The sequence below is a fragment of the Nyctereutes procyonoides genome, unplaced genomic scaffold (assembly GCF_905146905.1).
Source record: "Nyctereutes procyonoides isolate TBG_1078 unplaced genomic scaffold, NYPRO_anot_genome, whole genome shotgun sequence".
NCBI classification, from domain to species: Eukaryota; Metazoa; Chordata; class Mammalia; order Carnivora; family Canidae; genus Nyctereutes; species Nyctereutes procyonoides.
This window is the reverse complement of record NW_026575121.1, coordinates 57,501-82,251: the sequence shown is the minus strand read 5'-3', so window position 1 is coordinate 82,251 and position 24,751 is coordinate 57,501. Positions and strand designations below refer to the sequence as shown.

Sequence of the window (24,751 nt, the reverse complement as noted above, 5' to 3'; positions counted from 1 at the left end):
TAATGCCCAACATGATATTGGGAGGTGGTGGGAATCTTTGTGGGGGGTGATGAGGTCATGAGGGTGGAACCCTTGAGAATGGGCTTAGGGCTCTTTTACAAAAGAGCCCCCACAGGGCTGCTAAGTGAGGACATAGCGGAAACATGGCAGTAGGCCCTCATCAGACACCAAGTCCGTCAGCGCCGTGATCTTGGGCTTTCCAGCTTCCAGAACTGTGAGAAATAAGTGTTTGTTGTTTATAAGCCCCAGAGTTAATGGCATTTTGTTATAACGGCCCAAACGAACTAAGATATAGATCGTAACTTAGAAGGCCAAAATTATAAACAGGCTTAAAAATTGTTTCATTTTTATTATTAACATGTGAGAGACTAGACAGTATATCTAAATGTTAACAAATATTAGTGACAGGAACGGACAAATTCCTTGAGGCAACTCTGAGCATTTGACTTCAGTCAGTTTCAATGGAAGTGCAATCAGTTGTTATCTTTTTTTTTTTTAAAGATAGATTTATTTATTTGAGAGACAAACGGAGTGAGAGTGGGTTGGGGCTGGCAGTGGGAGACGGAGAGAGAAACCCAAATAGACTTCACACCAAGCACAGGACTGAATTTCACAGCCCTGAGGTCAGACCTGCGCTGAAACTAAGAGTTGGCCACTTAACCAACTACACTACCCACACAGCCCCAGTTCTGTTATCTTCATTTTTTTTAACTCGCGACCCCTGGTTTACAAGACCAGCGCTCTAACCCCTGAGCTATAGGGCCTCGCGGGCGCTTGTTATCTTCATTTTTAAAATCATTTTCTTTCTTTACTACTATGTTTCATGATAGCAAATACAAAAATAAGATAAGTGGAAGAAAATAAAAATCACCCATAATCTCACCACCAAGAATCTCTTAAGATTTCAAAAATCTCCCCTTGGATATAGTGTCTTTGTCTTGAAACAAAAATGGGCCCCACACTATGCATAACTTTCATAACTTGCTCTTTTCAATGAACAACATATCATACCCAGTTTATTAGCTGCTGCTCTATACAACCATTTTCTTTTTTTTATACAACCATTTTAAAGGAAATACAGTATTCTGTTTCATGGGTGTATTATAATTTAATTCTTTATGATTAGACGGTTAGTTTGCTAGCCATTTTTCAATATTATAAATAATACTACAATGAAATAATTGCAGCTAAATGTTTGTGGACATTCATGATTATTTACCCTAAACTATTGAAGGTAACAATTCTAGGGACAAGTATTATATGCTTTACCAAAACTTTTCACTGCTAACATGGAACCTAGTACTAATTTACTCATGACTGTGTTCCATATATTTTAAATAGCTGGTTCTTCCCTATCAAAAAAAAAAAAAAAAGCCAACTCACCTATATTTTCTTTTACTTCATTTTCTTTAAAAAAAATTTTATATTTAAATTCCAGTTAACATACAGTGAAATATTAGTTTCAGGTGTACAGTGTAGTGTGCTTCAGCGCTTCCATACAACACCTGGTGTTCATCCAAGCGCCCTCCTTAGCCCCCATCATCTGTTTCACCCAACCCCCACCCACCTCCCGTCTTGTACCCATCAGTGTGTTATTTGGTTTCTTGGTTCTATTTCTTGCTTTGCCTCTCTCTCTCTCTTTTTCCCCTTTACTCATTTGTTTTCTATCTTAAAATCCACATGTGTGTAATCATATAGTATTTGTCTTTCTCTGACTTACTTCACTTCACATAATATACTCTAGCTCCATCCATGTTGTTGCAAATGGCAAGATTTCATTCTTTTTTTAAAGATTTCATTTATTTATTCATGATAGATATATATAGAAAGAGGTAGAGACACAGGCAGAGGGAGAAGCAGGCTCCACACAGGGAGCCCGACATGGGACTCGATCCCGGGTCTCCAGGATCACACCCTGGGCCAAAGGCAGGCGCTAAACCGCTGTGCCACCCAGGGATCCCCAGATTTCATTCTTCTTGATGGCTAATACTCCATTGTGTATAAATACCATATCTTCATCCATTCATCAGTCGATGGACACTTGGGCTGTTTCCCTAGTTTAGCTATTGTAGATAATGCTCCTATAAACATTGGGGTGCTTGTCTCCCTTTGAATTAGTATTTTGGTATTCTTTGGGTAAATGCTTGTTGTATTATTGCTGGATCATAGGGTAGCTCTATTTTTTGCTTTTTGAGGAACTTCCATACTGTCTTCCATAGTGGCTGCACCAGTGTGCATTCCCACCAACAGTGCAAGAGGCTTCCCCTATCTCCACATCCTGGCCAACACCTGTTTTTCTACTGGTGTTGATTTTAGCCATTCTGAAAGGTGTGAGGTAACATCTCACTGTAGTTTTTTTTAAAGATTGTATTTATTTATTCATGAGAGACACAGAGAGAGAGAGGCAGAGACACAGGCAGAGGGAGAAGCAGGCTCCCTGTGGGGAGCCCAATGTGGGACTCGATCCCAGGACCCTGGGATCATGCCCTGAGCTGAAGGCAGATGCTCAACCACTGAGCCACCCAGGTGCCTCTCATTGTGGTTCTGATTTCCATTTCCTGATGATCAGTGATGTTGAACATCTTTTCATGTGTCTGTTGGCCATCTATCTCCTTTGGAAAAATGTCTATTCATGTCTTCTGCCCATTTTTTAACTGTATTATTCATTTCTGAATAATGGGTGTTGAGTTATATAAGTTCTTTATATATTTTGGAAACTGACCCTTTATCAGATGTGTCATTTGGAAATATTTTCTCCCATTCCATAGGTTGCCTTAGAGTTTTGATTGTTCCTTTACTCCATTTTCTAATCTGTAACTTCATTTTTTATATATAAACTCTGGTTTTTCAAAAATTTATTTTGTTGTATCATTATACAGGATCTGTTTTCACAATTTTTCCCAAATTGTAAACCAATTGGCCTAGCAGCATTTATTTGATTGAGCCTTCCTTTTTTTTTTAATTTTTTATTTATTTATGATAGTCACACAGAATGAGAGAGAGAGGGGCAGAGACATAGGCAGAGGGAGAAGCAGGCTCCATGCACCAGGAGCCCGACATGGGATTCGATCCCGGGTCTCCAGGATCACGCCCTGAGCCAAAGGCAGGCGCTAAACCGCTGCGCCACCCAGGGATCCCTGATTGAGCCTTCCTTTCCCATTGACTTGTGATGTCACTTTCAACATACACTAAATTATTATCCATCCTAGAGTTTGTTTCTAAACCATATCTTCTTTTCACTGCCTTATCTATTCTGGTGTTCCTATCATCTTGTTTTATAATTTATAGAATATATATTGATATTTGAAAGTGTATATACCACTTCACTGCTTTTCTTTTCTAAATCTGTCTGCTTAAGAGTCTCCAAGATTCTCCAATCTGCCATGATGTCCCCATCTTTTTGTGGTTTTGACGATTTTGATTGAAATTGGCAACAAACATATGATATATTTATCTGGAAAGAATATTTCTAATACGTAAGTGTTATTTCTCCCCATTTATTCAAGTGATCTTTAATAATTTTTTTAATTTTTATTTATTTATGATAGTCACACAGTGAGAGAGAGAGAGAGAGAGAGGCAGAGACACAGGCAGAGGGAGAAGCAGGTTCCATGCACCGGGAGCCCGACGTGGGATTCGATCCCGGGTCTCCAGGATCACGCCCTGGGCCAAAGGCAGGCGCCAAACCGCTGCGCCACCCAGGGATCCCTCAAGTGATCTTTAAATACCTCAGTCAATTTTTAAAGTATTCTTCACATGCTCAGCATAATCTTTATAAAGTTTGTTCCTAATCATATATGTACATACACACACATTCACACACATTTGCTGTTGTTACTGGAGATGAGATTTGAAAACCAAATGACAAAAATACCTGCAATACATATTACAGGTAAAGCTTTAACTTAAAGAGTCTTATAAAGGATAAAACAAATGCCATTTTCAGTGGATAAAAGAATGAAGGATGAGAACACATAATTCACAAGAGACATGGATGGTCAAAACATATGGAAAAGTTTTTTTCAACCTGAATTATAATTACAGGAATGCAGACAAGTTAAAAGACCATTTTCAGTATCAAACTGAAATTATTTTAATAATTAAAAAAAGAGGCAACTCTTTCTTTTGAGACCTACAACTTGCGATATCTTCCCAGCAAACTTAAGCAAAGAATAACTTTGGAATTCATCACTTTCACTCAGGCCACCAAGGGCTCCCGGTGGCCAGATCCATAGGCTGTTACTCAACCCACCTCACTTGGCCTTTCTCTTTAGTTGATGCTGCTAACTCTGTATTTCCTTCTAGAACTTTTTCTCCTCCTTTGGCTTCACTCTCTCTGGATCTCTCCAAAACTTGTCTAAACATTGCTAAGGTCTATCTTAAGCTCCGTTTTCTTCTCACTCTAGTTCCTCTGCCTAGGCATTTTTGACCATCGCTAAAGTGATTATAATACCTTGTGTATGCTAAGGAAACCCTGATTTGCCCCAGCGCTTTGGTCTCACACGACTAGCATCTTCTAAGCGTCTCCAGCTGAGGTTCATAAAGAACTAAATCCCCATCTGTCCCAAATCTAGAGTGGGATCCTATGTCTGCTGACCTCCCTCTGTGTGATGTGTGTACCTATTTGGTTGGTGACAGCTTCATCCATCTGAATTAGAAAACTGGGAGGATCCTTGACCTCCTTCTCTTCCTCAACCCTGACACTCAGTGGTTCACACTTGGGATCTTTCTCACCACACTCCTCTGGCCAGTGCACCTGTCATTTCCCACCTGGACTGTTATCCTCCTGCCTGCAGTCCTGATACTCCACATCATCCTGACACTGTAGCCAGCACGATCTTTCTCCATCATAGATAGAATTTAATTCCCTTTGATTGAAGGTCATCACACAGGATAAAGCCCAAGCTCTTTAGCATGCCAAGCTCTGCAGGAGTGGGCACCTCCCTGACTCTAGCCAGCTGGCACTCTAATGATGATTAGTATTTGGACTCAGAAAACATGTTTTCTGCCTCCTTTCTTTGACTCAGGACACATGGCGATGTCGAGGGCCGACCCAGTTTTCATTCATCTTTGAGATCCCTACCATGTAGCACAGTCTAAGCACATGGGAGATTCTCATAAGATGTCTGCTGAACTGAATACAGGTTTTTTCAGATGGAAATGAGGTGAAATATATTATTCCAGGAAGAAGACACAGAGCCAAGCCAGGGTGTGTAAATGCTCACACAGCTGTAAGAGCCAGGGGTGCTCCAGGAGGCTATATGGATCCTGTCATCAGTGGTAGGAAAGAGGGGTGCTGGTCACCACAGGATCAGGCCCCACAGCGTTCAATAGGACACTATGTGGAATGGACTATGGGGAATCCTGCAGGCATTATCCCAAAAAAAAGTTGAAGTAGAAGAATAATATAATGATATAATTCTAGCAGCCATATAGAGAATGAAGGAGAAAATACTAGAGAAAAGGACACATAGGAGAATAAGGCAGTACAGTGAGGTGCAGAGCATTTATTAAGCACATACTACGTGCCAGGTACTTCATATATCAAGTTTTGCTTTAGTCCTCACAATAAGCCTGTGTGGCAAGTACTATCATCCCCGTTCCTAGGAGGAAGCTGAGATTCAGAGTATTGTCATCACTTGTGAAAGGTCACACAATCAGAAAGTGGCAGTGCCCGCTGGAATCCAAACTCTCATCTGTCTCCAAAGTCCATGCATTCACTACCACACCATACCGCTGCAGACGACAGGGCCCCAGACCAGGGGCCGAGGGAGCGAAGGAGGAGGAGAGCCCACCCTGGCTGTGCAGCAGGAACTCTCAACCTGCTGCTGGCAGTACCCGAAATAAAGGATCGATGGGAAGGACGAGCTCTGAAATTCAACTGGACAGATGCTGAGTCTGCAAGGCCAGTGGGATTTGTCCATGGAGGCTTCCAGCAGATAATGAGAAAAGTGGATGGCGTGGAGCGGCTGGCTGGGGGCAGCTGCCCAAGGAGACAGCTCAGAGCAAGAGCAAAGGGCTGGGTCTCTGGTGACAGAGGAGCTGGGGTAGGTGACAATGGGGTTGCAAGTGAGTGAGGAGGGGGGCTGTGACGGATTGCTGATAAAACATTCCTTCTCACGTACGGCTTTCGAGGGGCACGATACATACCTGCCTCTGGACAGCAGAGCTCTTCAAATGCTTTGTCTGTATAATCTTCATATTCCTTCACACATTTATATTCCTTAAGCTTCATGCCATCCTCAAAGGTCAAAGTTTTCATTTTGCACACCCACTGCCTAAAGCAATACCACGGTGTTCGACAACAAGCCATATTTTGATAAAAAAAAATATGTTGAAAAATGTTTTTGCATTCCCAGTAATAAAGTTACCAAGGCATACGGTACATATGCAATATATGTATATTAAACAAATAAGTTAGTAGCATTTTAACTGGAACGATGTTTGAACAAGATAGAAACAGGGGTGTGTTTATTTCTTCTCCTTGTCAGTAGTGACAATCACATAGTGATCATATGGCAACTTGATTTTAACCAGACTTCCTGTCTTCGATGTTATTCTCCAGCAGTTCCGTTCTATAGGACGCTCAGTTATCTCACCTTATAGAACGCCCTGCTTTAAGTGTACAATGTTCCCACTGGGTCCCAAAAACTGCTCCTAATACCCCATAATCAACACTAAAATGATCATTCTGTTTCAAGCACACCAAAGCATCAAGTAACCAAGGGTGAACACCCCGGCAGATAAAACTTTTTGACTCCATTCCTTTATACCACCAGGCCTACCTCAGTGCCTGGCTTCATAGAAGGACTGTGGATGTACCACCCCAACCAGAAACAGGCCCCCTCCGACCCTCCTAAGCCTGTGATGCTAAGATGCCTAAGGCTTAAAAGAGAGGGGAGAGTCAACAACCACCACTCGAAGAAGCCTCTGTGTGGCAAAATGGTAGGACAAATCTCAAAGGTAAGCAGTGCACAGAGGATTTTTAGGGCAGTGGATCTATTGTTCATGGTACTGTAACGGTGAATATGTGTGAATATGTGTCGTTACATCAAATCCCACAGAACGTATACCAAGAGTGAGCCCTAATGTGAACTATGGACTTTGGTTAATTACGATGTGTCCATCTGAGTTTACCAGTTATAACAAATGTTCCATCCCAGTGGGGGTGGGGGATGGGGGTGGGTGGGGAGCTGTGCATGTGAGGGGACGAGGTATAGATGGAAAATCTCCGTACCTTCTGCTCAGTTTTGCCATGAACCCAAAACTACTCTAAAACATGAAGTCTACTCAAAACAAAAAAATCTAAAAGAAATGATAACATTAAAAAATGTTTAGCTAATGAAGGACATGAAAGAAAGAAATCGAGTATCAGATGTGATACAGAACCTATCTGTCCACACACATAACTTTTGGTAATTTATTTTTTTTAAAGATTTATTTATTTATTCATTCAGAGAGAGCGAGAGAGAGGCAGAGACACAGGCAGAGGGAGAAGCAGGCTCCATGTAGGAATCCTGACGTGGGACTCGATCCCAGGTCCCTAGGATCACACCCCGGGCTGCAGGCAGCACTAAACCACTGCGCCACTGGGGCTGCCCAGCTTTTGGTAATTTAAAAGGCAAAGTTAGAGAAGGTGAAATGGTAACACAAACCAGTTGATTTTGATGTTTGTTAGTAGGTTGGTAAGAAGTGGGATTAAAAGGGATGTTGAATACGAGTAATAAAATGAGACTTGAGTCTACTGTATTCGTGCATTTATCACTGTGTCAATGGGAGCTCAAGTGTATAATTGAGATTCATCCAAAGACCAACACAAAATTGTCAATAGCTAATTAAGACCTAAGATAAATGTGCATGGTTTCAGGGTATCCGCTCAATTTTTTTAGTAAGTGTATTGGTTGTTGACTATAATTAAGTCTTCTATTTTAATTTGGCAATAACGGAGAAGTTAATATTATAAGGAAAATAATTATTTTATAAAAGAAAAGTAAATTAAATTGGAATAATCCATCTAAGGGAATTATCTCAATGAAAAAAAAGAATGGAAGGATAAAAAGCATTTTGGAAGACTCCTTTGAACCAGAGATCCTTCTAGGAACATTTAAGAAAATTCTCCCTATGGCCAGTGGAAAAATTTCATTAAATGTGCTATTAAGACATTTGTTTTTTTTTATACCTGTTAATGGAAATAAATACTTCATGGCATACCTCTTCCTCTTGGAGGGTGTTTTCATCAGAAGTACATTGGTTTAAACCAATTTCAAGCTTCACCCCTCTCTAGAAGAAAGCAATGAAAATAGTGTTAGCTTAGCAATCCAATAAAAATGCTAAAATTACAACTCCTATTTGACATTACAGATACTTAAAACCACTAGTCAAACATCACAAAATAAGGCAATTCCATAAAATAGTAGAGGGAAAAATCCTGTAGGTAACCCGGATTGCAAGGTGGTGTGATGTTCACACAACGTGGTCTACAAACATAGGCCAGCTATCTCATCTGGAGCTCTACTGGAAATGCAGTGACCCGAGACATGGAAGAATGAGTGTCCAATGTGGCACCTTTAAGGGATATTTCAGGAATCAGTTTTTCAAGTCGACTGCACTCAAATGTGGTCCTACCCAGGCTTTTGAGCCTTACCCTGCATGTGAGGCTATGCCAATACAGCTGAGTTCAATCAATGCTCATTCTTGCCCCTACCTTATGGGCAGGAACTTACTTTCTGCAACTAATCTAGTTCTGGTGTAAAGTAGCTGCCCTGTCAATAAGTGTTAACTGATTCGTGAAGAAGACAATGAATGAGGATTTTTAATAACAACCATTCCTAACTGAGAGTCTCAGATATCCTCACCAGCGTGGGTGGTCTCAAGTAAACCATAATAAAAGCTTCAATTACATGTTTGCTTTCCCATTAAAAGTTTAGATGATGACATTTTACCCTTTCTACAAGGAAATCATCACTCTTGAAACCTGCTTAATTTAGTTAGATCTAAATCAGGAGAACCATGTTTCCTTTAGGAGAAAAATTCATTCAGCTCCAGTTCACTCCTCATCTTCTTTTTAATTTCCTTCATATCATTGTGGTACTGTTAACATATTTCCTCTAACTGCTTCCAATATTCCTGGAAAATATTCCCAATCCAAAAATTTTAAATGGTGGTGAACAACTGAACAGAGTAATTTCCACAGAGCCTATGGATTTAAAGAATGTGTGATACACAGTAGGAATTTGAAAACCTCGTAGTCCTAAAGATGATAATCTACCTTACATTCAGCTGTGGTACTTCCCTCCCTGTGAGCGATAGGGTGGCTTTGGGCAATCTCACTTTTATATTTAACCCAGAATGTGTTAATGGCATACCATTACTTTATATATCCCACTTTTATGGGTTGAATTTTATTGCCCCCTCAAAAAGGTATGTTGGAGTCCTAACCCCGAGGACCTTATTATGTGACCTTATTTGGAGATAGTGATACTGCAAATGTAGCTGGTTAAGCTAAGATGTGGTCATAGGGGAGTAGAATGTGTCCCTAATCCAACACAACGGGTGTCCTTGTAAGAAGACAGGTCTGTGAAGGCAGAGATGCACAGGGCGAATGCCATGCGATGACGGAGAACGGAATCATGCAGTTGCAAGCCAAGGAATGTCAAACATCCGTAAGAGGCAAATGATTTCCCTACGGGTTTCAGAGGGAGCATGGCCCGGCTGACACCTTGATTTTGGACTTCCAGCCTCCAGAACTGGAAGACAATACATTTCTGTTGTTTTAAACCACCCAGTTTGTTGTGCTTTGTTAAGGCAGCCCTAGAAAACTAATACAAATTTCAAAAATGTTAGTGGTGCATAATGGCTTTATCAATCCAAGGTCAAAAGCTTTATGAACTTTGCTATGTGACATCCTCTGAGGAAGTAAAATCCATATCTTTGCATCTCCTGAAACTCTCAACATGGAGCTTCGCTTGAGTGTGTCCAAGTATTGTGCAAGAGGGCTGTCCCTCAGGCATAGTGTAGACACTAAAAATAATATCCTATGCAGCACAGAAGACAAGGATGCAGGTACAGTGGTGGCCCTGGAATCAGACTGTTTCTAACCTGTTCTTCGTTTTGTTTCTCCTGATCTGCAGCTCCTGACATCTAGACTCTTCTCCATTACTTCTTAGCTTTTGTCTCTGGTTGTGATCTGACTCAGCATAAGATGGACAAAGACCCTATCAACTGAATAAAATGATTTATAAATTGTACTTGCATTTTATTTTTTTATTTTTTATTTTATTTTATTTTTTGTTTGTACTTGCATTTTAGAAATCTCGTTTGACCTTTGATATTTTTCATTAAACAAGAATTATCTGAATCAAACTCACTATTTGGGAGTGGGTGGTAGAAGTTTCTTCATTTAAAGTATGAAGCTTTTAAAAAGTAAAGAAAATTAATAAAACCATTTATGTTGTTTATCCTACATGATCAATGTTTACACTATCAGGTGAGACACCTGGATTCATTTTCTGAACTAGTAAAGTATAATTGTGAAATTAAAGTTCTGTAAAAGTTGACCACCGTGAAGTAGGGGAATAGAACTAGAGCTCTTGAGCAGTCCAAAATAAGAGTAACAGAAATAGGATGACTATCCAGCCTCCTTCATCCCCAGAACTGTAATACTATACTTAAGGGTAAAGGTTGAGTTTCACTTCAAATAAAATACATAATAACTTTGTAAAAATGTATAGAATTCTAATAAAATAGACTCAAAGAATTGTGGCACTAAAGGGGACTTTCAAGCTTGTCTACTCCCAAACTGTCACTTAAAAAAGGACACTGGGGGATCCCTGGGTGGCGCAGCGGTTTGGCGCCTGCCTTTGGCCCAGGGCCTGATCCTGGAGACCCGGGATCGAATCCCACATCAGGCTCCTGGTGCATGGAGCCTGCTTCTCCCTCTGCCTGTGTCTCTGCCTCTCTCTCTCCCTCTCTGTGTGTGACTATCATAAATAAATAAAAATTTAAAAAAAATTTAAAAAATAATATAAAATAAAAAAGGACACTGAGGCTCAGAGAGCTTGTACGACGTGCCCAAGTTCACACAGCAAGTGATAGAGCCAGAGGAAAAAAATCAGGCTTCCCAGACCCTGATTCAAGCACATTCTCATTATCCTTCTTTAGCTACTAAAAACTGGAGAAGGTGGAGGATAGTCTTGATCCTCTGTGTGGAATGCACTCTGACTTAAGGACCCATGAATATTTGTGAGCAGGAAATTCCTGATCGCCCCTAATAATTGGAATTTTACTTACCAATTGCTTTTCCACTTTCAATTTATATTACTGAGCTTTAGATTTCCCCTGAAGGTATTCAGCAGGCCTTAGAAAATAAAAATGTTCAGCTTGAGTAGAAATTTTAACTAGTCTTAGCCACTAATTTGAGAAGTAGATTTTCAATTTAATAATGAGGTCCACAGTTCACCTGTGGCTTGAAAGTTCTGAGTTCAAGAAATAGTTCAAAGTTACAGAACACATACTTGGGAATCAGAAAGAAAAAGAAGCGAAGAGAACTGTACCAACTGGGGATGCAGGAGAGGATGAAACAGATTTTTCTGTTCTGGTGCCGTGATTTTTCTTCAGGACAGGAAGTCCATCCATGGTCTACAATGGGTAGGAGGGAAAAAGAAAAACCCAATACCAGGATCTTCTCACACTTTGGGCAGGCATCTGATCAACAGCCTTGCCACCCTAGTTGCTTGTCCACTTCCTGCACCACACTCCGAGCTCCTTGAGAGCAAGATGCTGTCCCATTTCTTTACCTCTATTCCTTACGCTGGCACACAAATGAAAGATCCCAAGAAAATAAATGCTGAATGAAAGGTATTTCACTTTTCAATATGTCAATATGATCAATATGATAATTTGATTACAATCAATTATTATGGATTAATAGTAATAATTTCTTTGGAAAATGATATATGTACAACTATTTTCATCCTCCCAGATGGTGGAACTTACCAGAAGGAATAAAAAACATGAAAAATTCAGGAGTATGAATTTCTGCTTATGGTTCAATGGCTCCATGAAAAAGAAAGATAAGCTACAGCACATTTGAGATGAAACAGAGTTAAGGGAATTGTGAATTAAGTATTCAAGATGAAGAGTCTGGAAATTCTTCTTGGATTATTTGTTTTAGGAGAATTGGGAGGGTTTCAGAATAAATGGTATATCAAGATATTTTCAGAGGACCAAAATTTAAGTCAGGCTCTGATATCACCGTTGACCTGGTGATGGACTGTGTGGCTTTCTTCCTGATTATAATTCCCCTCAACTCCAGGATCTTCTTGAGGAACCCAGCAGTAACTTGGTTCGTGTGCTCTCCTCCTCAACATGTCAAGTTGGGCATAATAATAGTCATAATGTCCATGCACTGCAGCAAGTTTGGGCCTTTGTACTATTTTTATCTGAAGGATCAAAAAGAAGAGGAAGAATTGTGAAGACACATAATTAAAATCTCTAATAACTGGCACTTTGATAGTGACCATAACTAAAACAAAGCACCGAAGGTATATTTTTGTTGTTTTTGGTCTAGATTTCTTTTTAGACTAACATAATCTTAGTATCCCCAAATCTTAGAACTTGAAAATATTTTAGAAGTCTAGGTACTACTGTAGCACAGTCATTTATAATTATACTAAGGTGTGAATAGAAATCCTGCATACTTCATGGCTGGCCCACCAAAAATGCTTACCTGGTGAGTATGCCTAGCCAACCTGAGATCTGAAACTAAACTCAGTATTATTATTTTCTATTTTTATTAACTTATTTACATCTTGCTGTACTTTAATAGAGGATAAATGTTATTCCTCAACTCACAAATCTGGGGATTCATAACATGTTTAGATCCTGATGAATTGACTAAATACAAAATGGCATCATGACTCAAAGGAAAGAAGATGCTGAGTTATTCAGTCACCCTTCCCAAGTAAACAAAGGAAAGTCATGCAACAGCTGTGACCGGCATATTATCACCCCAAGTCACCCCTCATTGCCCTTCCCTACCAGAACAGAATGACAGGAGGAGAACCAGAAACAAATGTTTGTCTCGGAGTTAAGTAGAGGCCAGTGAGCTGTAAGACAAGAATCAGATCACATTAACAGATGAAAGAACAAATTAGGGCCAATTTTACATTAACCAGGATAATTGACTACTTACCAGACAATAACAAAAAAGAAAAAGAAGTTCAAACCACTGGAAAGGCCTAGAACTGGTAGCTGGAAATACCAATAACCAAACAAATGGTTTAAACTGAAGTTTCCTCACTGTGAAGAAGGAACACACTATATTCCCTCTTCTTTTTAAAGCTGTATGATTCCTATATATGTAAGTTGAGCCATCTGGGATTGTAGATATTGGGTCATTTTTATTTAAATATTAAAGTATCAAGTTTGGCTTATTAGTCTAAACACAAATTATATATTTATTTTAAAAAATCTTCTAAAGTGTGACATATGTTTCTTAGTGTTGCAGTTTTACCTATATACAACCCCAACAAGGTACTGCCAATTACTTGCTGAAAAATGGCTAAAAATGGAGAAAAGTATTGGTAGGAAATTAACAGCTTCTTTAGAATTTTCTCTAAAATCTCACAAAGTAATGAGAACGTCAGAGGTGGTTCCTGTGGAGACCCACTCATTCCATTGCATAAAATGTCAACTTGTTCTGCTAATTTAATCCATCATTGAAACTTTCAGGTGCTTTTTCTCTCCTCTGAGTCAGCTACAGAGTATGCTAAATCACAACATACTTTTACATTTCTTTTTTTTCTAAGTTTACTTATTTATTAATTTTTGTAGTGATTTCTACACCCAACCTGGGGTTTGAACTTACAACTCCAAGATCAAGCATCCCATGCTTTTCCAACTGAGCTAGCCAGGCGCCCTGACTTTTAGGTTCCTTTAATAAAGTTAAACCACATTCTACCAAATGGAGGGTAATAATTTAACTAATAGTTTCAAAATCTATCTATACACCACCACATTTTCTTTTTCTTTTTCCTTTTCTTACTTTTTTTTTTTTTACAGAGCCACATTTTCTAAAATGTTTATACAGCAAGTAAATACATAATAAACGGACTTCCAACTGGTCCTCTAATTATACAATTACAGCCTTCTTTAAAAATATAATTCTTCGGGCAGCCCCGGTAGCTCAGCGGTTTAGCACCGCCTTCAGCCCAGGGCATGATCCTGGAGTCCCAGGATCGAGTCCCACATTGGGCTCCCTGCATGGAGCCTGCTTCTCTCTCTCTCTCTCTCTCTCTCTCTCTCTCTCTCTCTCTCTGTCTCTCATAAATAAATAAAATTTAAAAAAAACCTGTATGTTCTAAGACCATATCTTAAAAAAAATACAATTCAATTAAAAGACAATAGCATTTTATCATTTGCATACCAGAAACATTCCATTAGCATGAACTAAGAGGCTCAACGTTCTGCTGATGTGGATTCAGCAGAACCAAACATAAAGAATCCCTAGGAAAAAAATAATCGACTATATAATAAAAGTTTCTCAATTATATATACCATGTTAGAATTAAGGGAATGAAGGGCATAATGTTTTCTGCAGCTATACTATTCACTTATCCTATATAGAAAAGCCTTATTTTTTGAGGAAATCAAAAGGGTTTGAGTCGTAAAAAGATAGAATACTTGTAAGGAAATGCAATTGGAAGTTGTCCAATGAAGTATCATTTTAATGCTCCTCACAGAATGATTTCACTACTAAGTACCAAGCCAGCGGACTCCAGAGTAATGAGCCTGTGCCCTCTGAACGTGTACAAGTAGTCCTGGAGAACATGTCCCCTGCTAACAAAGTACAACGTACAGATACAGGCTTCTGGGCTCAGCTGGCGGTCTCCATTCATTTCTACACAGCATCTCCTTCCTTTTAATTGGCGCTGCTAGCCTTGATCTGGGGAGGCACTTTCCCTGGAATCTTGCTTTCTGTATTTTAGGCTCTTATTTAACTGAAATAAAACAACTTCAGTTTCTTTAAAATATCCACATCTTATCATCGATGCTTGTGAGAGTACCAACATAAGGGACAGTTCACAATACAGTAGGTTCACTTCACCCAGCGATGTTTAGACCCATTGAGAGAAGTGCCAGTAGATTTTCTTTTTTAAAGATTTTATTTATTTACTAATGAGAGACACACAGAGAGGCAGAGACACAGGCAGGGGGAGAAGCAGGCTCCATGCACCAGGAGCCCGACGTGGGACTCAATCCTGGGTCTCCAGGATCACGCCCTGAACCAAAGGCAGATGCTCAACCACTGAGGCCCCCAGGTGCCCCTGCATTGTCTTTTAATGGAGGAAACTGTTTAATCCAGGGTTCTTTCACATATTTCTAGTATATATAACACTATTTTTAAAAAATCAGGCATTGGGATCCCTGGGTGGCGCAGAGGTTTGGCGCCTGCCTTTGGCCCAGGGCGCGATCCTGGAGACCCGGGATGGAATCCCACGTCGGGCTCCCGGTGCATGGAGCCTGCTTCTCCCTCTGCCTGTGTCTCTGCCTCTCTCTCTCTCTCTCTCTGTGTGTGACTATCATAAATAAATAAAAAAATTAAAAAAATAAAATAAAAAATCAGGCATTAATGTTAACATTTACAGAAAAATATGCATTGGATAATGGCATAAATAATTATATGGAGTCATCATAGCTTGGGATACAGGTCACACAACTCATGCCACACTGTTGTGTGAAATGTATGATTTTTTTTTTTTTTGAGAGAGAGAGAGAGAGAGAGAGAGAGCAGGAGGGGAGGACAGAGGGAGAGGGAGAGAGAGAATGTAAAGTAGTTCTCTGCTGAGCATGGAGCCCGATGCAGGGCTTGACCTGAGCCCAAATCAAGAGTCAGACGCTTCACCAACTGCATCACCCAGGTGCCCTGTGAAGTGTATGAGCAGGCTTCTAACATGTCTGTGCGTGCCACCAGCAGGCTGTGTTCCTATTTTCTTTTCCTTCCCATATTAGAAATGTTGACAGTGTGCTTTCTCTCATCTGCTACTTACCTGCCTTCTAAATGTTCTCAAACTAAGCCCGTATGTAACAACGCCAGACTGAGTTACACAAGGCAGAGGGACACATTCACTCTTCTTCCCTTGACAACTTGCCTCAAGTCTAGTGTCTCTATCTAACAGCCAACAGATGTTCCTGTCGCTGACTCCTTGGAGAAATGTTCTACTCCTCCTCGTTGTTTCAGTGTAGACATTTGGTTATGACTAAGTCCACACTGCTCTTATTTCACAACATCAATGGAATGAGTAATTTTGTCTTTTTCGACGTCTGTCTCTCTCTCACACCCACATGTATGGAGCACTTCTGCAGCTGATCCTGAAACCACCACTAAAATTGTTTCTCTATTAGTCATTACTGTAAAGTGTCACCTGCTTTCTTCAGGGGCCCTATACTAATCCCCACAGTCACCAGTTAGGTCTGAGATCCTAACTCCAGCTTCAAGTGGCCTTTGCAAGAGCATTCTGAGTCACCAGACCATCCTCTCTGTAGAAAATCAGCTTCATCTCATCATCCCCGGTCTGTCTGTGAACCTTCTCTTCCTCTTCCTATGCAAAAGTTAAGTTATGATCCTACCTTGTGAAGTACCTCTTAATTAGCGAATCCACTGGTTTCTGGAGTTTCCTGACTAATGAGAAGAAAGGATAATGAGTCACCCAGAGCAGGCATGAGCCAGATATACAGGCACAGCCACTAGTCACTATTTTACAGGATGATTCTTCTCTTGCTTATGCTAAATCTATATATACACCTCTATCTCTGTCATATCTCTATCTATCTATCTATCTATCTATCTATCTATCTATCTATCATCAGCTATCTATTTTTTAAGTAGGCTCCACACCTAGCATGGAGACAAACTAGAGGCTTGAATTCAAGACCTGAGCTGAGATCAAGAGTTGGATGTTTTAGGGCGGGGGGTGGGGGTGAATGGGTGACGGGCACTGAGGGGGGCACTTGACGGGATGAGCACTGGGTGCTATTCTGTATGTTGGCAAATTGAACACCAATAAAAAATAAATTTATTATAAAAAAAAAAGAGTTGGATGTTTGGGGCCCCTGGGAGGCTCAGTAGTTGAGTGCCTGCCTTCAGTTCAGGGCGTGACCCCGGGATCCTGGGATCCATTCGCCCCTCGGACTCCCCGCAGGGAGCCTGCTTCTCCCTCTGCCTGTGTCTCTGCCTCTCTCTCTGGGTCTCTCAGGAATAAATAAATAAATAATTTTTTAAAAAGAGTTTGATGCTTAACTGCCTGAGCCACCCAGGTGCCCCAACACTGGTCATATTTTTAAAACATCTATGTTCAGTGTATTTGGTGGAATTTTTGTGCTAATGCTGTCAGCCATATATTAAAACTCACTGTGTGAGACAAACATTAAGAAATGTTTTTCGATCACTTGGATCATTCTTACCTTGGATCCCTCCCCGGCAGGTTGAGAAGTCAATCATCTTGCTTTATGTGTGAGACTGGGATTGAAGTCTCCTGAATGACCTAAGATGAAACACACATGTCAAGGGCCTGCTAACCAAAATCTCTGTCAAAATCCACACAGAAACACCTCTAAAGCTCACCTCAGGAGTAAAGTATTTGGCAATAAGATTCTCTAGAAAGGGCCTTTTCAAAATGGAATTCGTAGACAGTCGATCTCAGGGAGGCACCTCAAAGAGTTGAGATACCAAGGCCTGTGGGTCATGAGCGAACCTTGGTGATATTGGGGCAAACTGTCCTTGGCATAGCTTCAGAACCAGCTGGTGTAAGTTGTTACTCTCAAACTGGAAGGACAAGGAGTAGTGATAGTAAATCAGAGAAAAGTTCAATACTAGCTCGTAAAGTAATATCAAGAGACAAAGCAGTGTTTCCAGCAGGTGCTCACCCCAAGTGCCCCCACACAGGCAGACCCGCGCAGAAACACCCTCACACTTGGGGGGGCCCCTCTGCCTCCACCCTCAGACTGGCTCTTTAGGACTTCGTATTTATATGTGGTTGGTTTAACAAGGAGTTACTTTATAGAAAAAGGTGCCTTATTAAAAAAAAAAGAAAAGAAAATACATTGAGAAGTGAAAGAGTCAAAACCAGTAAAGTGAGGAAATGGCTCTACTATTTATCAACACTTCCCCTGAGTGTGTGCAGGAGGAGGAGAGAGACTGCTCAGGGCTTGAGCAAATGAAGGGTGATGACGGCATAGGTAGGAAACAACTGCTTTCTTGTGCTTTTCTAAGAGTTTCTAGAAACTCACGGTTTCCCTTGACCACCCAATTCTGTCTTCACCAGGTTGTCCCAAGACCCAAATCCTCCCTGTCCCAGAGCGCCCCCACTCAGCACGATCCCGCAGAACACAGGGCCGCCGGGCTGTGTGCAAACATTTGCTAACCTAATTCCTGGCCCCGCGTGTGCTGAGGGACTGGCTTCCCAGTCTACTGGGCGCAGCAGCTCCCCAGCCCATTATTGCTAAGATCTTCCAAGTATCAAAAGCACCAAATCTGCATATTTAAATACCGAGTCAAATTTTTTAAAAAGCAGTACAGAACTAACCCAGGGTGCTTCTCTGGACAGTGTGCGCCTCCACTCGGGCTGCACTAGCTGCATTCCTGCTCACCTAGGGGCCAAACCCCCTCTTGGTATTACGGGCTATTCATAAAACAGAAAACAAACAACAAGAAAAAAGAAGCTTGTTTTTCTATTATGCAGAGAAATATTTACTATTCCTTTTAGAAATCTCTACCATCTGGGCCTTGCCCTCCAGTTATCTCTTACAAAGTCAAACAGTCAAACAGCCCGTGGGTATTTTCCAAAACAAATGGAAAACTAACTCCCAGAAGGAACTCAGTCTTCCTGGTAAAACAACTAGTTCATCTGGCAGCCAGCTCCTAAAAGTGGGTTTTTTTTTCCACCTTCTCCTTATATGGAAGTTAAAGCTTCCTCATGTTCACCGTTCACAATATCAATACTATTCCAGAATGGCAGGCTCTGGTATCACATACCTAGGACTAGTTGGGTCTCAAAGCTGGAACAGTCACCTAGCCAACACTCCCCGTTCCGGCTGGAGGAGCTGGGCCCACAGAGGTCAACCGACTTGGTGGAGATGGTGACGGGGCCAAGACTAGGGCTCCTGGCTCCCAATCCAGTGCTCTCACTGCCTTCTCTCTGCCCCACGCACAACACTGTCCTGTGTTAGGCTTCACAGCGTTCAAAAGGTATGAAGATAAAATAGACACACATCACAGTGACTGCAATTTTCAATGTCAATCTTTTTATCACTTGTATCCTCAAATGAAATGTTTTTCTTCTAAATAAATTCAAAAGCTTCAGGGAACACTGAAGTGGCCAGAGACCGTCACTGGGGTGGGTCCCCATTTCAGAAGTGAAGAAAATGAAATTATGGAAGTATCATAAGAAAGAGAGAATCCACCCACTGTCACTGAGACTTTCAAACCGATAGTCGGCAACCCACGTGTTATTCTTGTGGGTTTATTCTGACAGGTTTCTGGAGACTGGGAGTATGGGGTTTCAGCACAAGTTCTAGCAAATTCCATGGAACCTAGTTATATTAGATTAATTAGATAATTATCAAGTACAATAGATAATAAAATAATATGGTTTACTATGGAAGTAAGAAAAGGCTTAAGACATGGACATGCAAGAAAAAATGTAAAAATGGATAAGACAAAATTCAGTGAACATGCATATTAAAGACAGCATATTGCCTATTAATAACAGAGTAATAAGATTAGCCAATTCTTAAACTTATAATTCACTCCCCCAAAATCTACACATAAAAAAAGTTTTATGGCTAAAGATTCCACAAAGAAGTATGATTGTTGGGATCCCTGGGTGGCGCATCGGTTTGGCGCCTGCCTTTGGCCCAGGGCACGATCCTGGAGACCCGGGATCAAATCCCACGTCGGGCTCCCGGTGCATGGAGCCTGCTTCTCCCTCTGCCTATGTCTCTGCCTCTCTCTCTCTCTCTCTTTCTCTTTCTCTCTCTGTGTGTGACTATCATAAATAAATAAAAATTTTTAAAAAAGCAGTATGATTGTTATATTGCAAAACTCTTAGATGTCCAAACAGTTCTCTCTTTCCAATTACCAAAGTAATGCAGTCTCATGACTTCAAATTTGGAAAATATGGACATGAATAGAGAAGAAAAAAATCACCCAGAATCTTACTACCTCAAAACAGCTAAAATTTGGGTGTATTTCCTTTTTATCTTTTTTCCATGCATATTTTTCATATGGGTGTGATCACAGAGTATTTAAAATTCAGAATTCCGGGGATCCCTGGGTGGCGCAGAGGTTTGGCGCCTGCCTTTGGCCAAGGGCGCGATCCTGGAGACCCAGGATCGAATCCCACGTCGGGCTCCCGGTGCATGGAGCCTGCTTCTCTCTCTCTCTCTCTCTGTGTTACTATCATAAATTAAAAAAAAAAAAAAAACATTTAAAAAAATTCAGAATTCCATTTTTTAAAAAAGATTTTATTTGTTTATTCATGAGAGACAGAGAGAGAGAGAGAAAGAGACAGAGACACAGGCAGAGGGAGAAGCAGGGTCCCTGCAGGGAGCCCCACGCGGGACTCGATCCTGGGTCTCCTGCTGCAGGCAGGTGCTAAATCACAGAGCCACCCAGGGTGCCCAGAATTCCATTTTTGTCTTAATATAACAAAGTTTGTTCTCACATTATCAAGAAGTCTTCAAAATCATACATGTGAATGGCTACATAATATTCAGGTACATGTTTATGCCAAGCTTTATAAAATTTACCCATTTCCCAATGGGCATTAAAATTATTAAAGTTATGGGGCATTTAAATTATTCTAAATTCCAAGAAATTGAATGCTAAAAAAAAAATCTCTTAATATTACCAACAAATTGTCTTCTAAAACAGTTGCATCAATATATTCCCCTGAGCATGTGTGAATTTGCCTGGTTCACTAAATTCTCACTAGCTTTAGGCAAATCCAGTCACATCTCAGTTGATAAGTTTGTATCACAGTTAACAACATTGCCATCATCTTTCTATTATACCAAGATTTATCTTGGAAATTTTACCCTTAGACAAAATATTATCTGAATGATTTAATGAATTTATATAAATAGTTATCTAAAATTATCTGAAACCAAGCTTTTAATATCTTCTTTACTCATGATACCTAAAAATACATAATTTGACTGTTATTAATAGAAAGAAAAATGATTTTTAAAGTACTTATTTGTTCAGAACTCTTGCTATCCCAAAGTCCACAAGCTTTGCAACCATTCCATTCTTGCTAAAAAAAAAAAAAAAAAAAAAAAAGTTCTATAAATGGAGAAAATGCTATGTTGTTGGAGATACTTCAAGAAAGCAAAAGCTCAGTTCTGTCTTGATCTCTTGATCTTCTCTCTGAGCTGTTACTTGCGCTTTTATGCCCCTGTTATATGTTTCCTGTCATGAATATATTTTAGTCCCAGAGAAATCTGTACAAACCAACTCAGAATCTGTAGAAGGAACATGAAACAAAAACTAGTCAGTAGTCTGGTGGTCACTGACATGTCTTCATGATAATATGCAAAAAGAAAGAAATAACATATTTATGTTTATGTATTTATATGAATGAAACTATTAGACATACCATCTTATCACATTATTTTCTTTTTATAGCTAGAAAAATGGAGGTGCAAAAAGGCAATCTAAATGTGCTAATATCAGGCAGCCCGGGTGGCTCAGCAGTTTAGCACCACCTTCAGCCCGGGGCCTGCTCCTGGAGACCCAGGATCGAGTCCCACTTTCGGGCTCCCTGCGTGGAGAGCTGCTTCTCCCTCTGCCTGTGTCTCTGCCTCTTTCTCTGTGTCTTTCATGAATAAAAAAAAAATCTTCAAAAAAAGTAAATAAAATAAATGTGCTGATATCAGAGGGAATTCCACATACAGAAAAAGAGAAGTAGAAGCAGGGGAGAGAGGGAGGCAGTTCATGATATGATTTTTTTTTAACACTAGTTTGCTAACTGCATCAGGATAGCAGATAAACCACATTTCCTGATAATCCTGGTGCCATACGTGTTTCCTTGTCAGTGGAAGGAGGTGCCATGGCAGAGAGAAAGAGGAAGAAGCAGAGACTCTGTGAGGTTATTAAAGTTTTTAATGAAATATCGATCTATGTGTATATGATATAAAAAACTTTTACTTTAAAATTTTTTGGAACTTAATTTCATTTCTTAGTTCTGATTTTATTTTATCTTAGCTGGCCATGAACCTGTTTATAAAAAAATGTGTTCTAGAGGCATCTGAGGGGCTCAGTGATTGAGCATCTGCCTTTGGCTCAGGGCATGACCCTGGGGTCCTGGGATCAAGTCCCACCTTGGGGTCTCCACAGGGAGCCTGCTTCTCCCTCTGCCTGTGTCTCTGCCCCTCTCTCTGTGTCTCTCATGAATAAATAAATGTCTTTAAATTTTTTAAAAGTAAAAAATAAATTAAAAATGTGTTCTATGCCTATAAAGACTCCCTTAAACTATTCCAAAATGTCGTTGGTTCTTTGTCTACCACATTATATGGTAAAAGGAAAACAAAAGCAAAAAGAGCTATACTCCAGATGCTAAGATTCAGTTGTAACTTTAGCTCTTTTCCAACAAAGGGAATTGTAATTCAAAATTTTTGGAGAAAAGAGTTTTTATTAAATACAGCAAAATGATCCCTGGATAGAAAGAAAGGTGGGTTTCTATAAATACTGAATTTAATATATAATGTAAACGAGCATAGGAAGAATGCTTGATTAAAATTACTAAATCTAGAGATACCAGTTCTTGAATCAATTGTACATCGAATCTATTTAGCTCTAGGAGGAAATGACGTAGGCATGAAGTCCTTAAATAGTAAAATAGAGCACAGAAACAAGTGGCCAAAAGAAAGATGGAGGCCATCCCTGTGCCCTGCTCAAAGCAGTGGCCTGCCCCATCCATCACACGGGCCTGAGTCAGATTCCCTTCTACACACACATTCCTGTCTCCTTCGGGAGCACAGCTCCCAAGAGGGTTCCAAAGGAAGCTCAGCACATGGAGGAATAATGTGTTTGTGTGAAAAGAGGATGGGAATGGAGGTCATTACTCTTGACCTTTCTCACCTTCCTCTTCATAATCAATGAAACTAAATGGCCATCGTCACAAAGGGCCTCCATGCTCCCTGGCAAAACAGTACAGCTATTTTAGAACAGTGTGCTAAATGGTAAAAGGAAGAAGAGCAGAATCATTATATTTCACACTTAAAATGGCTGAGGAGCATCCACATTCACATGATTTTAGCCATGAAGATTGATCTCAAGGGCATCCTATATGAGATTGTCCAAAAATACAACACTATCTTTTCTCAAAGTTCACTCTCAGAAAGAGATTCAATTTCAGTTCAATTGCAAAAAATGTTCTGGACTAAATATATCATCAATATAGATCCACTATCTAGTGGTTTGAATTTCTCTACCAGAAATCATGCTGTATATAAGCATGGCTTAGTAGTTAAGGCATTATACATTTAATTCCCCGAATATAAATTAAAAGGCAAATTGGAGGTGTTTTTACCTGATCTTCACGAATAACACTCCCTGCTGTCTATGCATCCTTCTCATGAGATCACCTCCATCACAATATTGCATCACATAAACAGCTAGTTGTTCTCCATAAGAAAAGGGATCATTACCTTCCATGTTCTCAAAGTGGAAAATACACAGAAAAATGCAATATACAATAGTTAAAAACCCTGGTGTAGAATCTCAATGGACTGGGTTCTCATCCAGAGATGAGAAGATCTGTCATTCGCTGAGGGTGCCCTGTGAAAGCCTCCTACTATTAGTGTATTGTTACAAGGTATCTCTTTACTTTGGTTATTAATTGATTGATATACTTGGTGGCTCCCGCATTAGGGGTAGTAGGTCTCCTTGTGGGACAGACCCTTTAAGTATGATATAGTGTCCCTCTTCCTCTCTTATTACTGTCTTTTGTATAAACTGAAATTGATTCGATATGAGGATTGCTCCTCCAGCTTTCTTTTGAGGACCATTTGAAAGGTAAATGGCTCACCACCCCATTCGTTTCCAGGCTGGAAGTGTGCTTCGGTCTAAAAGGTGTCTCATGTAGCTTGTGTTCTCCTCTAGGATTTTGATGGATTCCTGTCTCACATTTAGATCTTTCATCCATTTTGAGTTTATCTTTGGGTCTGGTGTAAGAGAACGGTCTAGTTTCATTCTTCTGCACGTGGCTGTCCAATGTTCCCAGCACCATTTATTGTAGAGACTGTCCTTTTCCAGGGGATAGTCTTTCCTCCTTTGTCAAATATTAGTTGACGATAGAGTTGAGGGTCCACTTCTAGATTCTCTATTCTGTTGCATTAATCTATGTGCCTGTTTTTGTGCCATGTCCACACTGTCTTGACCACAGCTTTGTAGTACAACCTGAAATCTAGCATTGTGATGCCCCCAGCTATGGTTTTCTTTTTTATCTTTCCCTGGCTATACTGGGCCTTTTCTGGTTCCATACAAATTTTAGGATTATTTGTTTCACCTCTGTGAAAAATGTTGATGGTATTTTGATAGGGATTGCATTGACCGTATAGATCGCTCTTTATAAAAAAGAGGGATCATAGACATTTTCACACTATTAAGTATTCTGATCCATGAGCATGGAGTGTTTTTTCATCTCATTACATCTTCCTCAATTTCTTTCAGAAGTGTTCCATAGTTTTT

General features: G+C 40.2%; 1 protein-coding gene across 1 annotated transcript in view; it reads right to left on the bottom strand.

The window, feature by feature from the left end:
* The window catches only part of NEK5 (NIMA related kinase 5), a 39,206-nt gene extending 15,490 nt beyond the window's left edge, over nt 1-23,716 (bottom strand). The window contains 18 exon segments of the mRNA XM_055335637.1: nt 5,698-6,256; nt 6,258-6,278; nt 8,212-8,280; nt 8,516-8,565; nt 9,051-9,126; nt 10,089-10,214; nt 11,290-11,356; nt 12,254-12,276; nt 12,279-12,440; nt 14,858-14,877; nt 14,880-14,988; nt 17,624-17,824; nt 19,466-19,589; nt 21,258-21,343; nt 21,440-21,465; nt 21,468-21,522; nt 21,850-21,861; nt 23,603-23,716. Coding sequence (XP_055191612.1) covers nt 5,698-6,256; nt 6,258-6,278; nt 8,212-8,280; nt 8,516-8,565; nt 9,051-9,126; nt 10,089-10,214; nt 11,290-11,356; nt 12,254-12,276; nt 12,279-12,440; nt 14,858-14,877; nt 14,880-14,988; nt 17,624-17,824; nt 19,466-19,589; nt 21,258-21,343; nt 21,440-21,465; nt 21,468-21,522; nt 21,850-21,861; nt 23,603-23,716 — 1,900 coding nt within the window.
* Between the last annotated feature and the right edge of the window lie 1,035 nt (nt 23,717-24,751).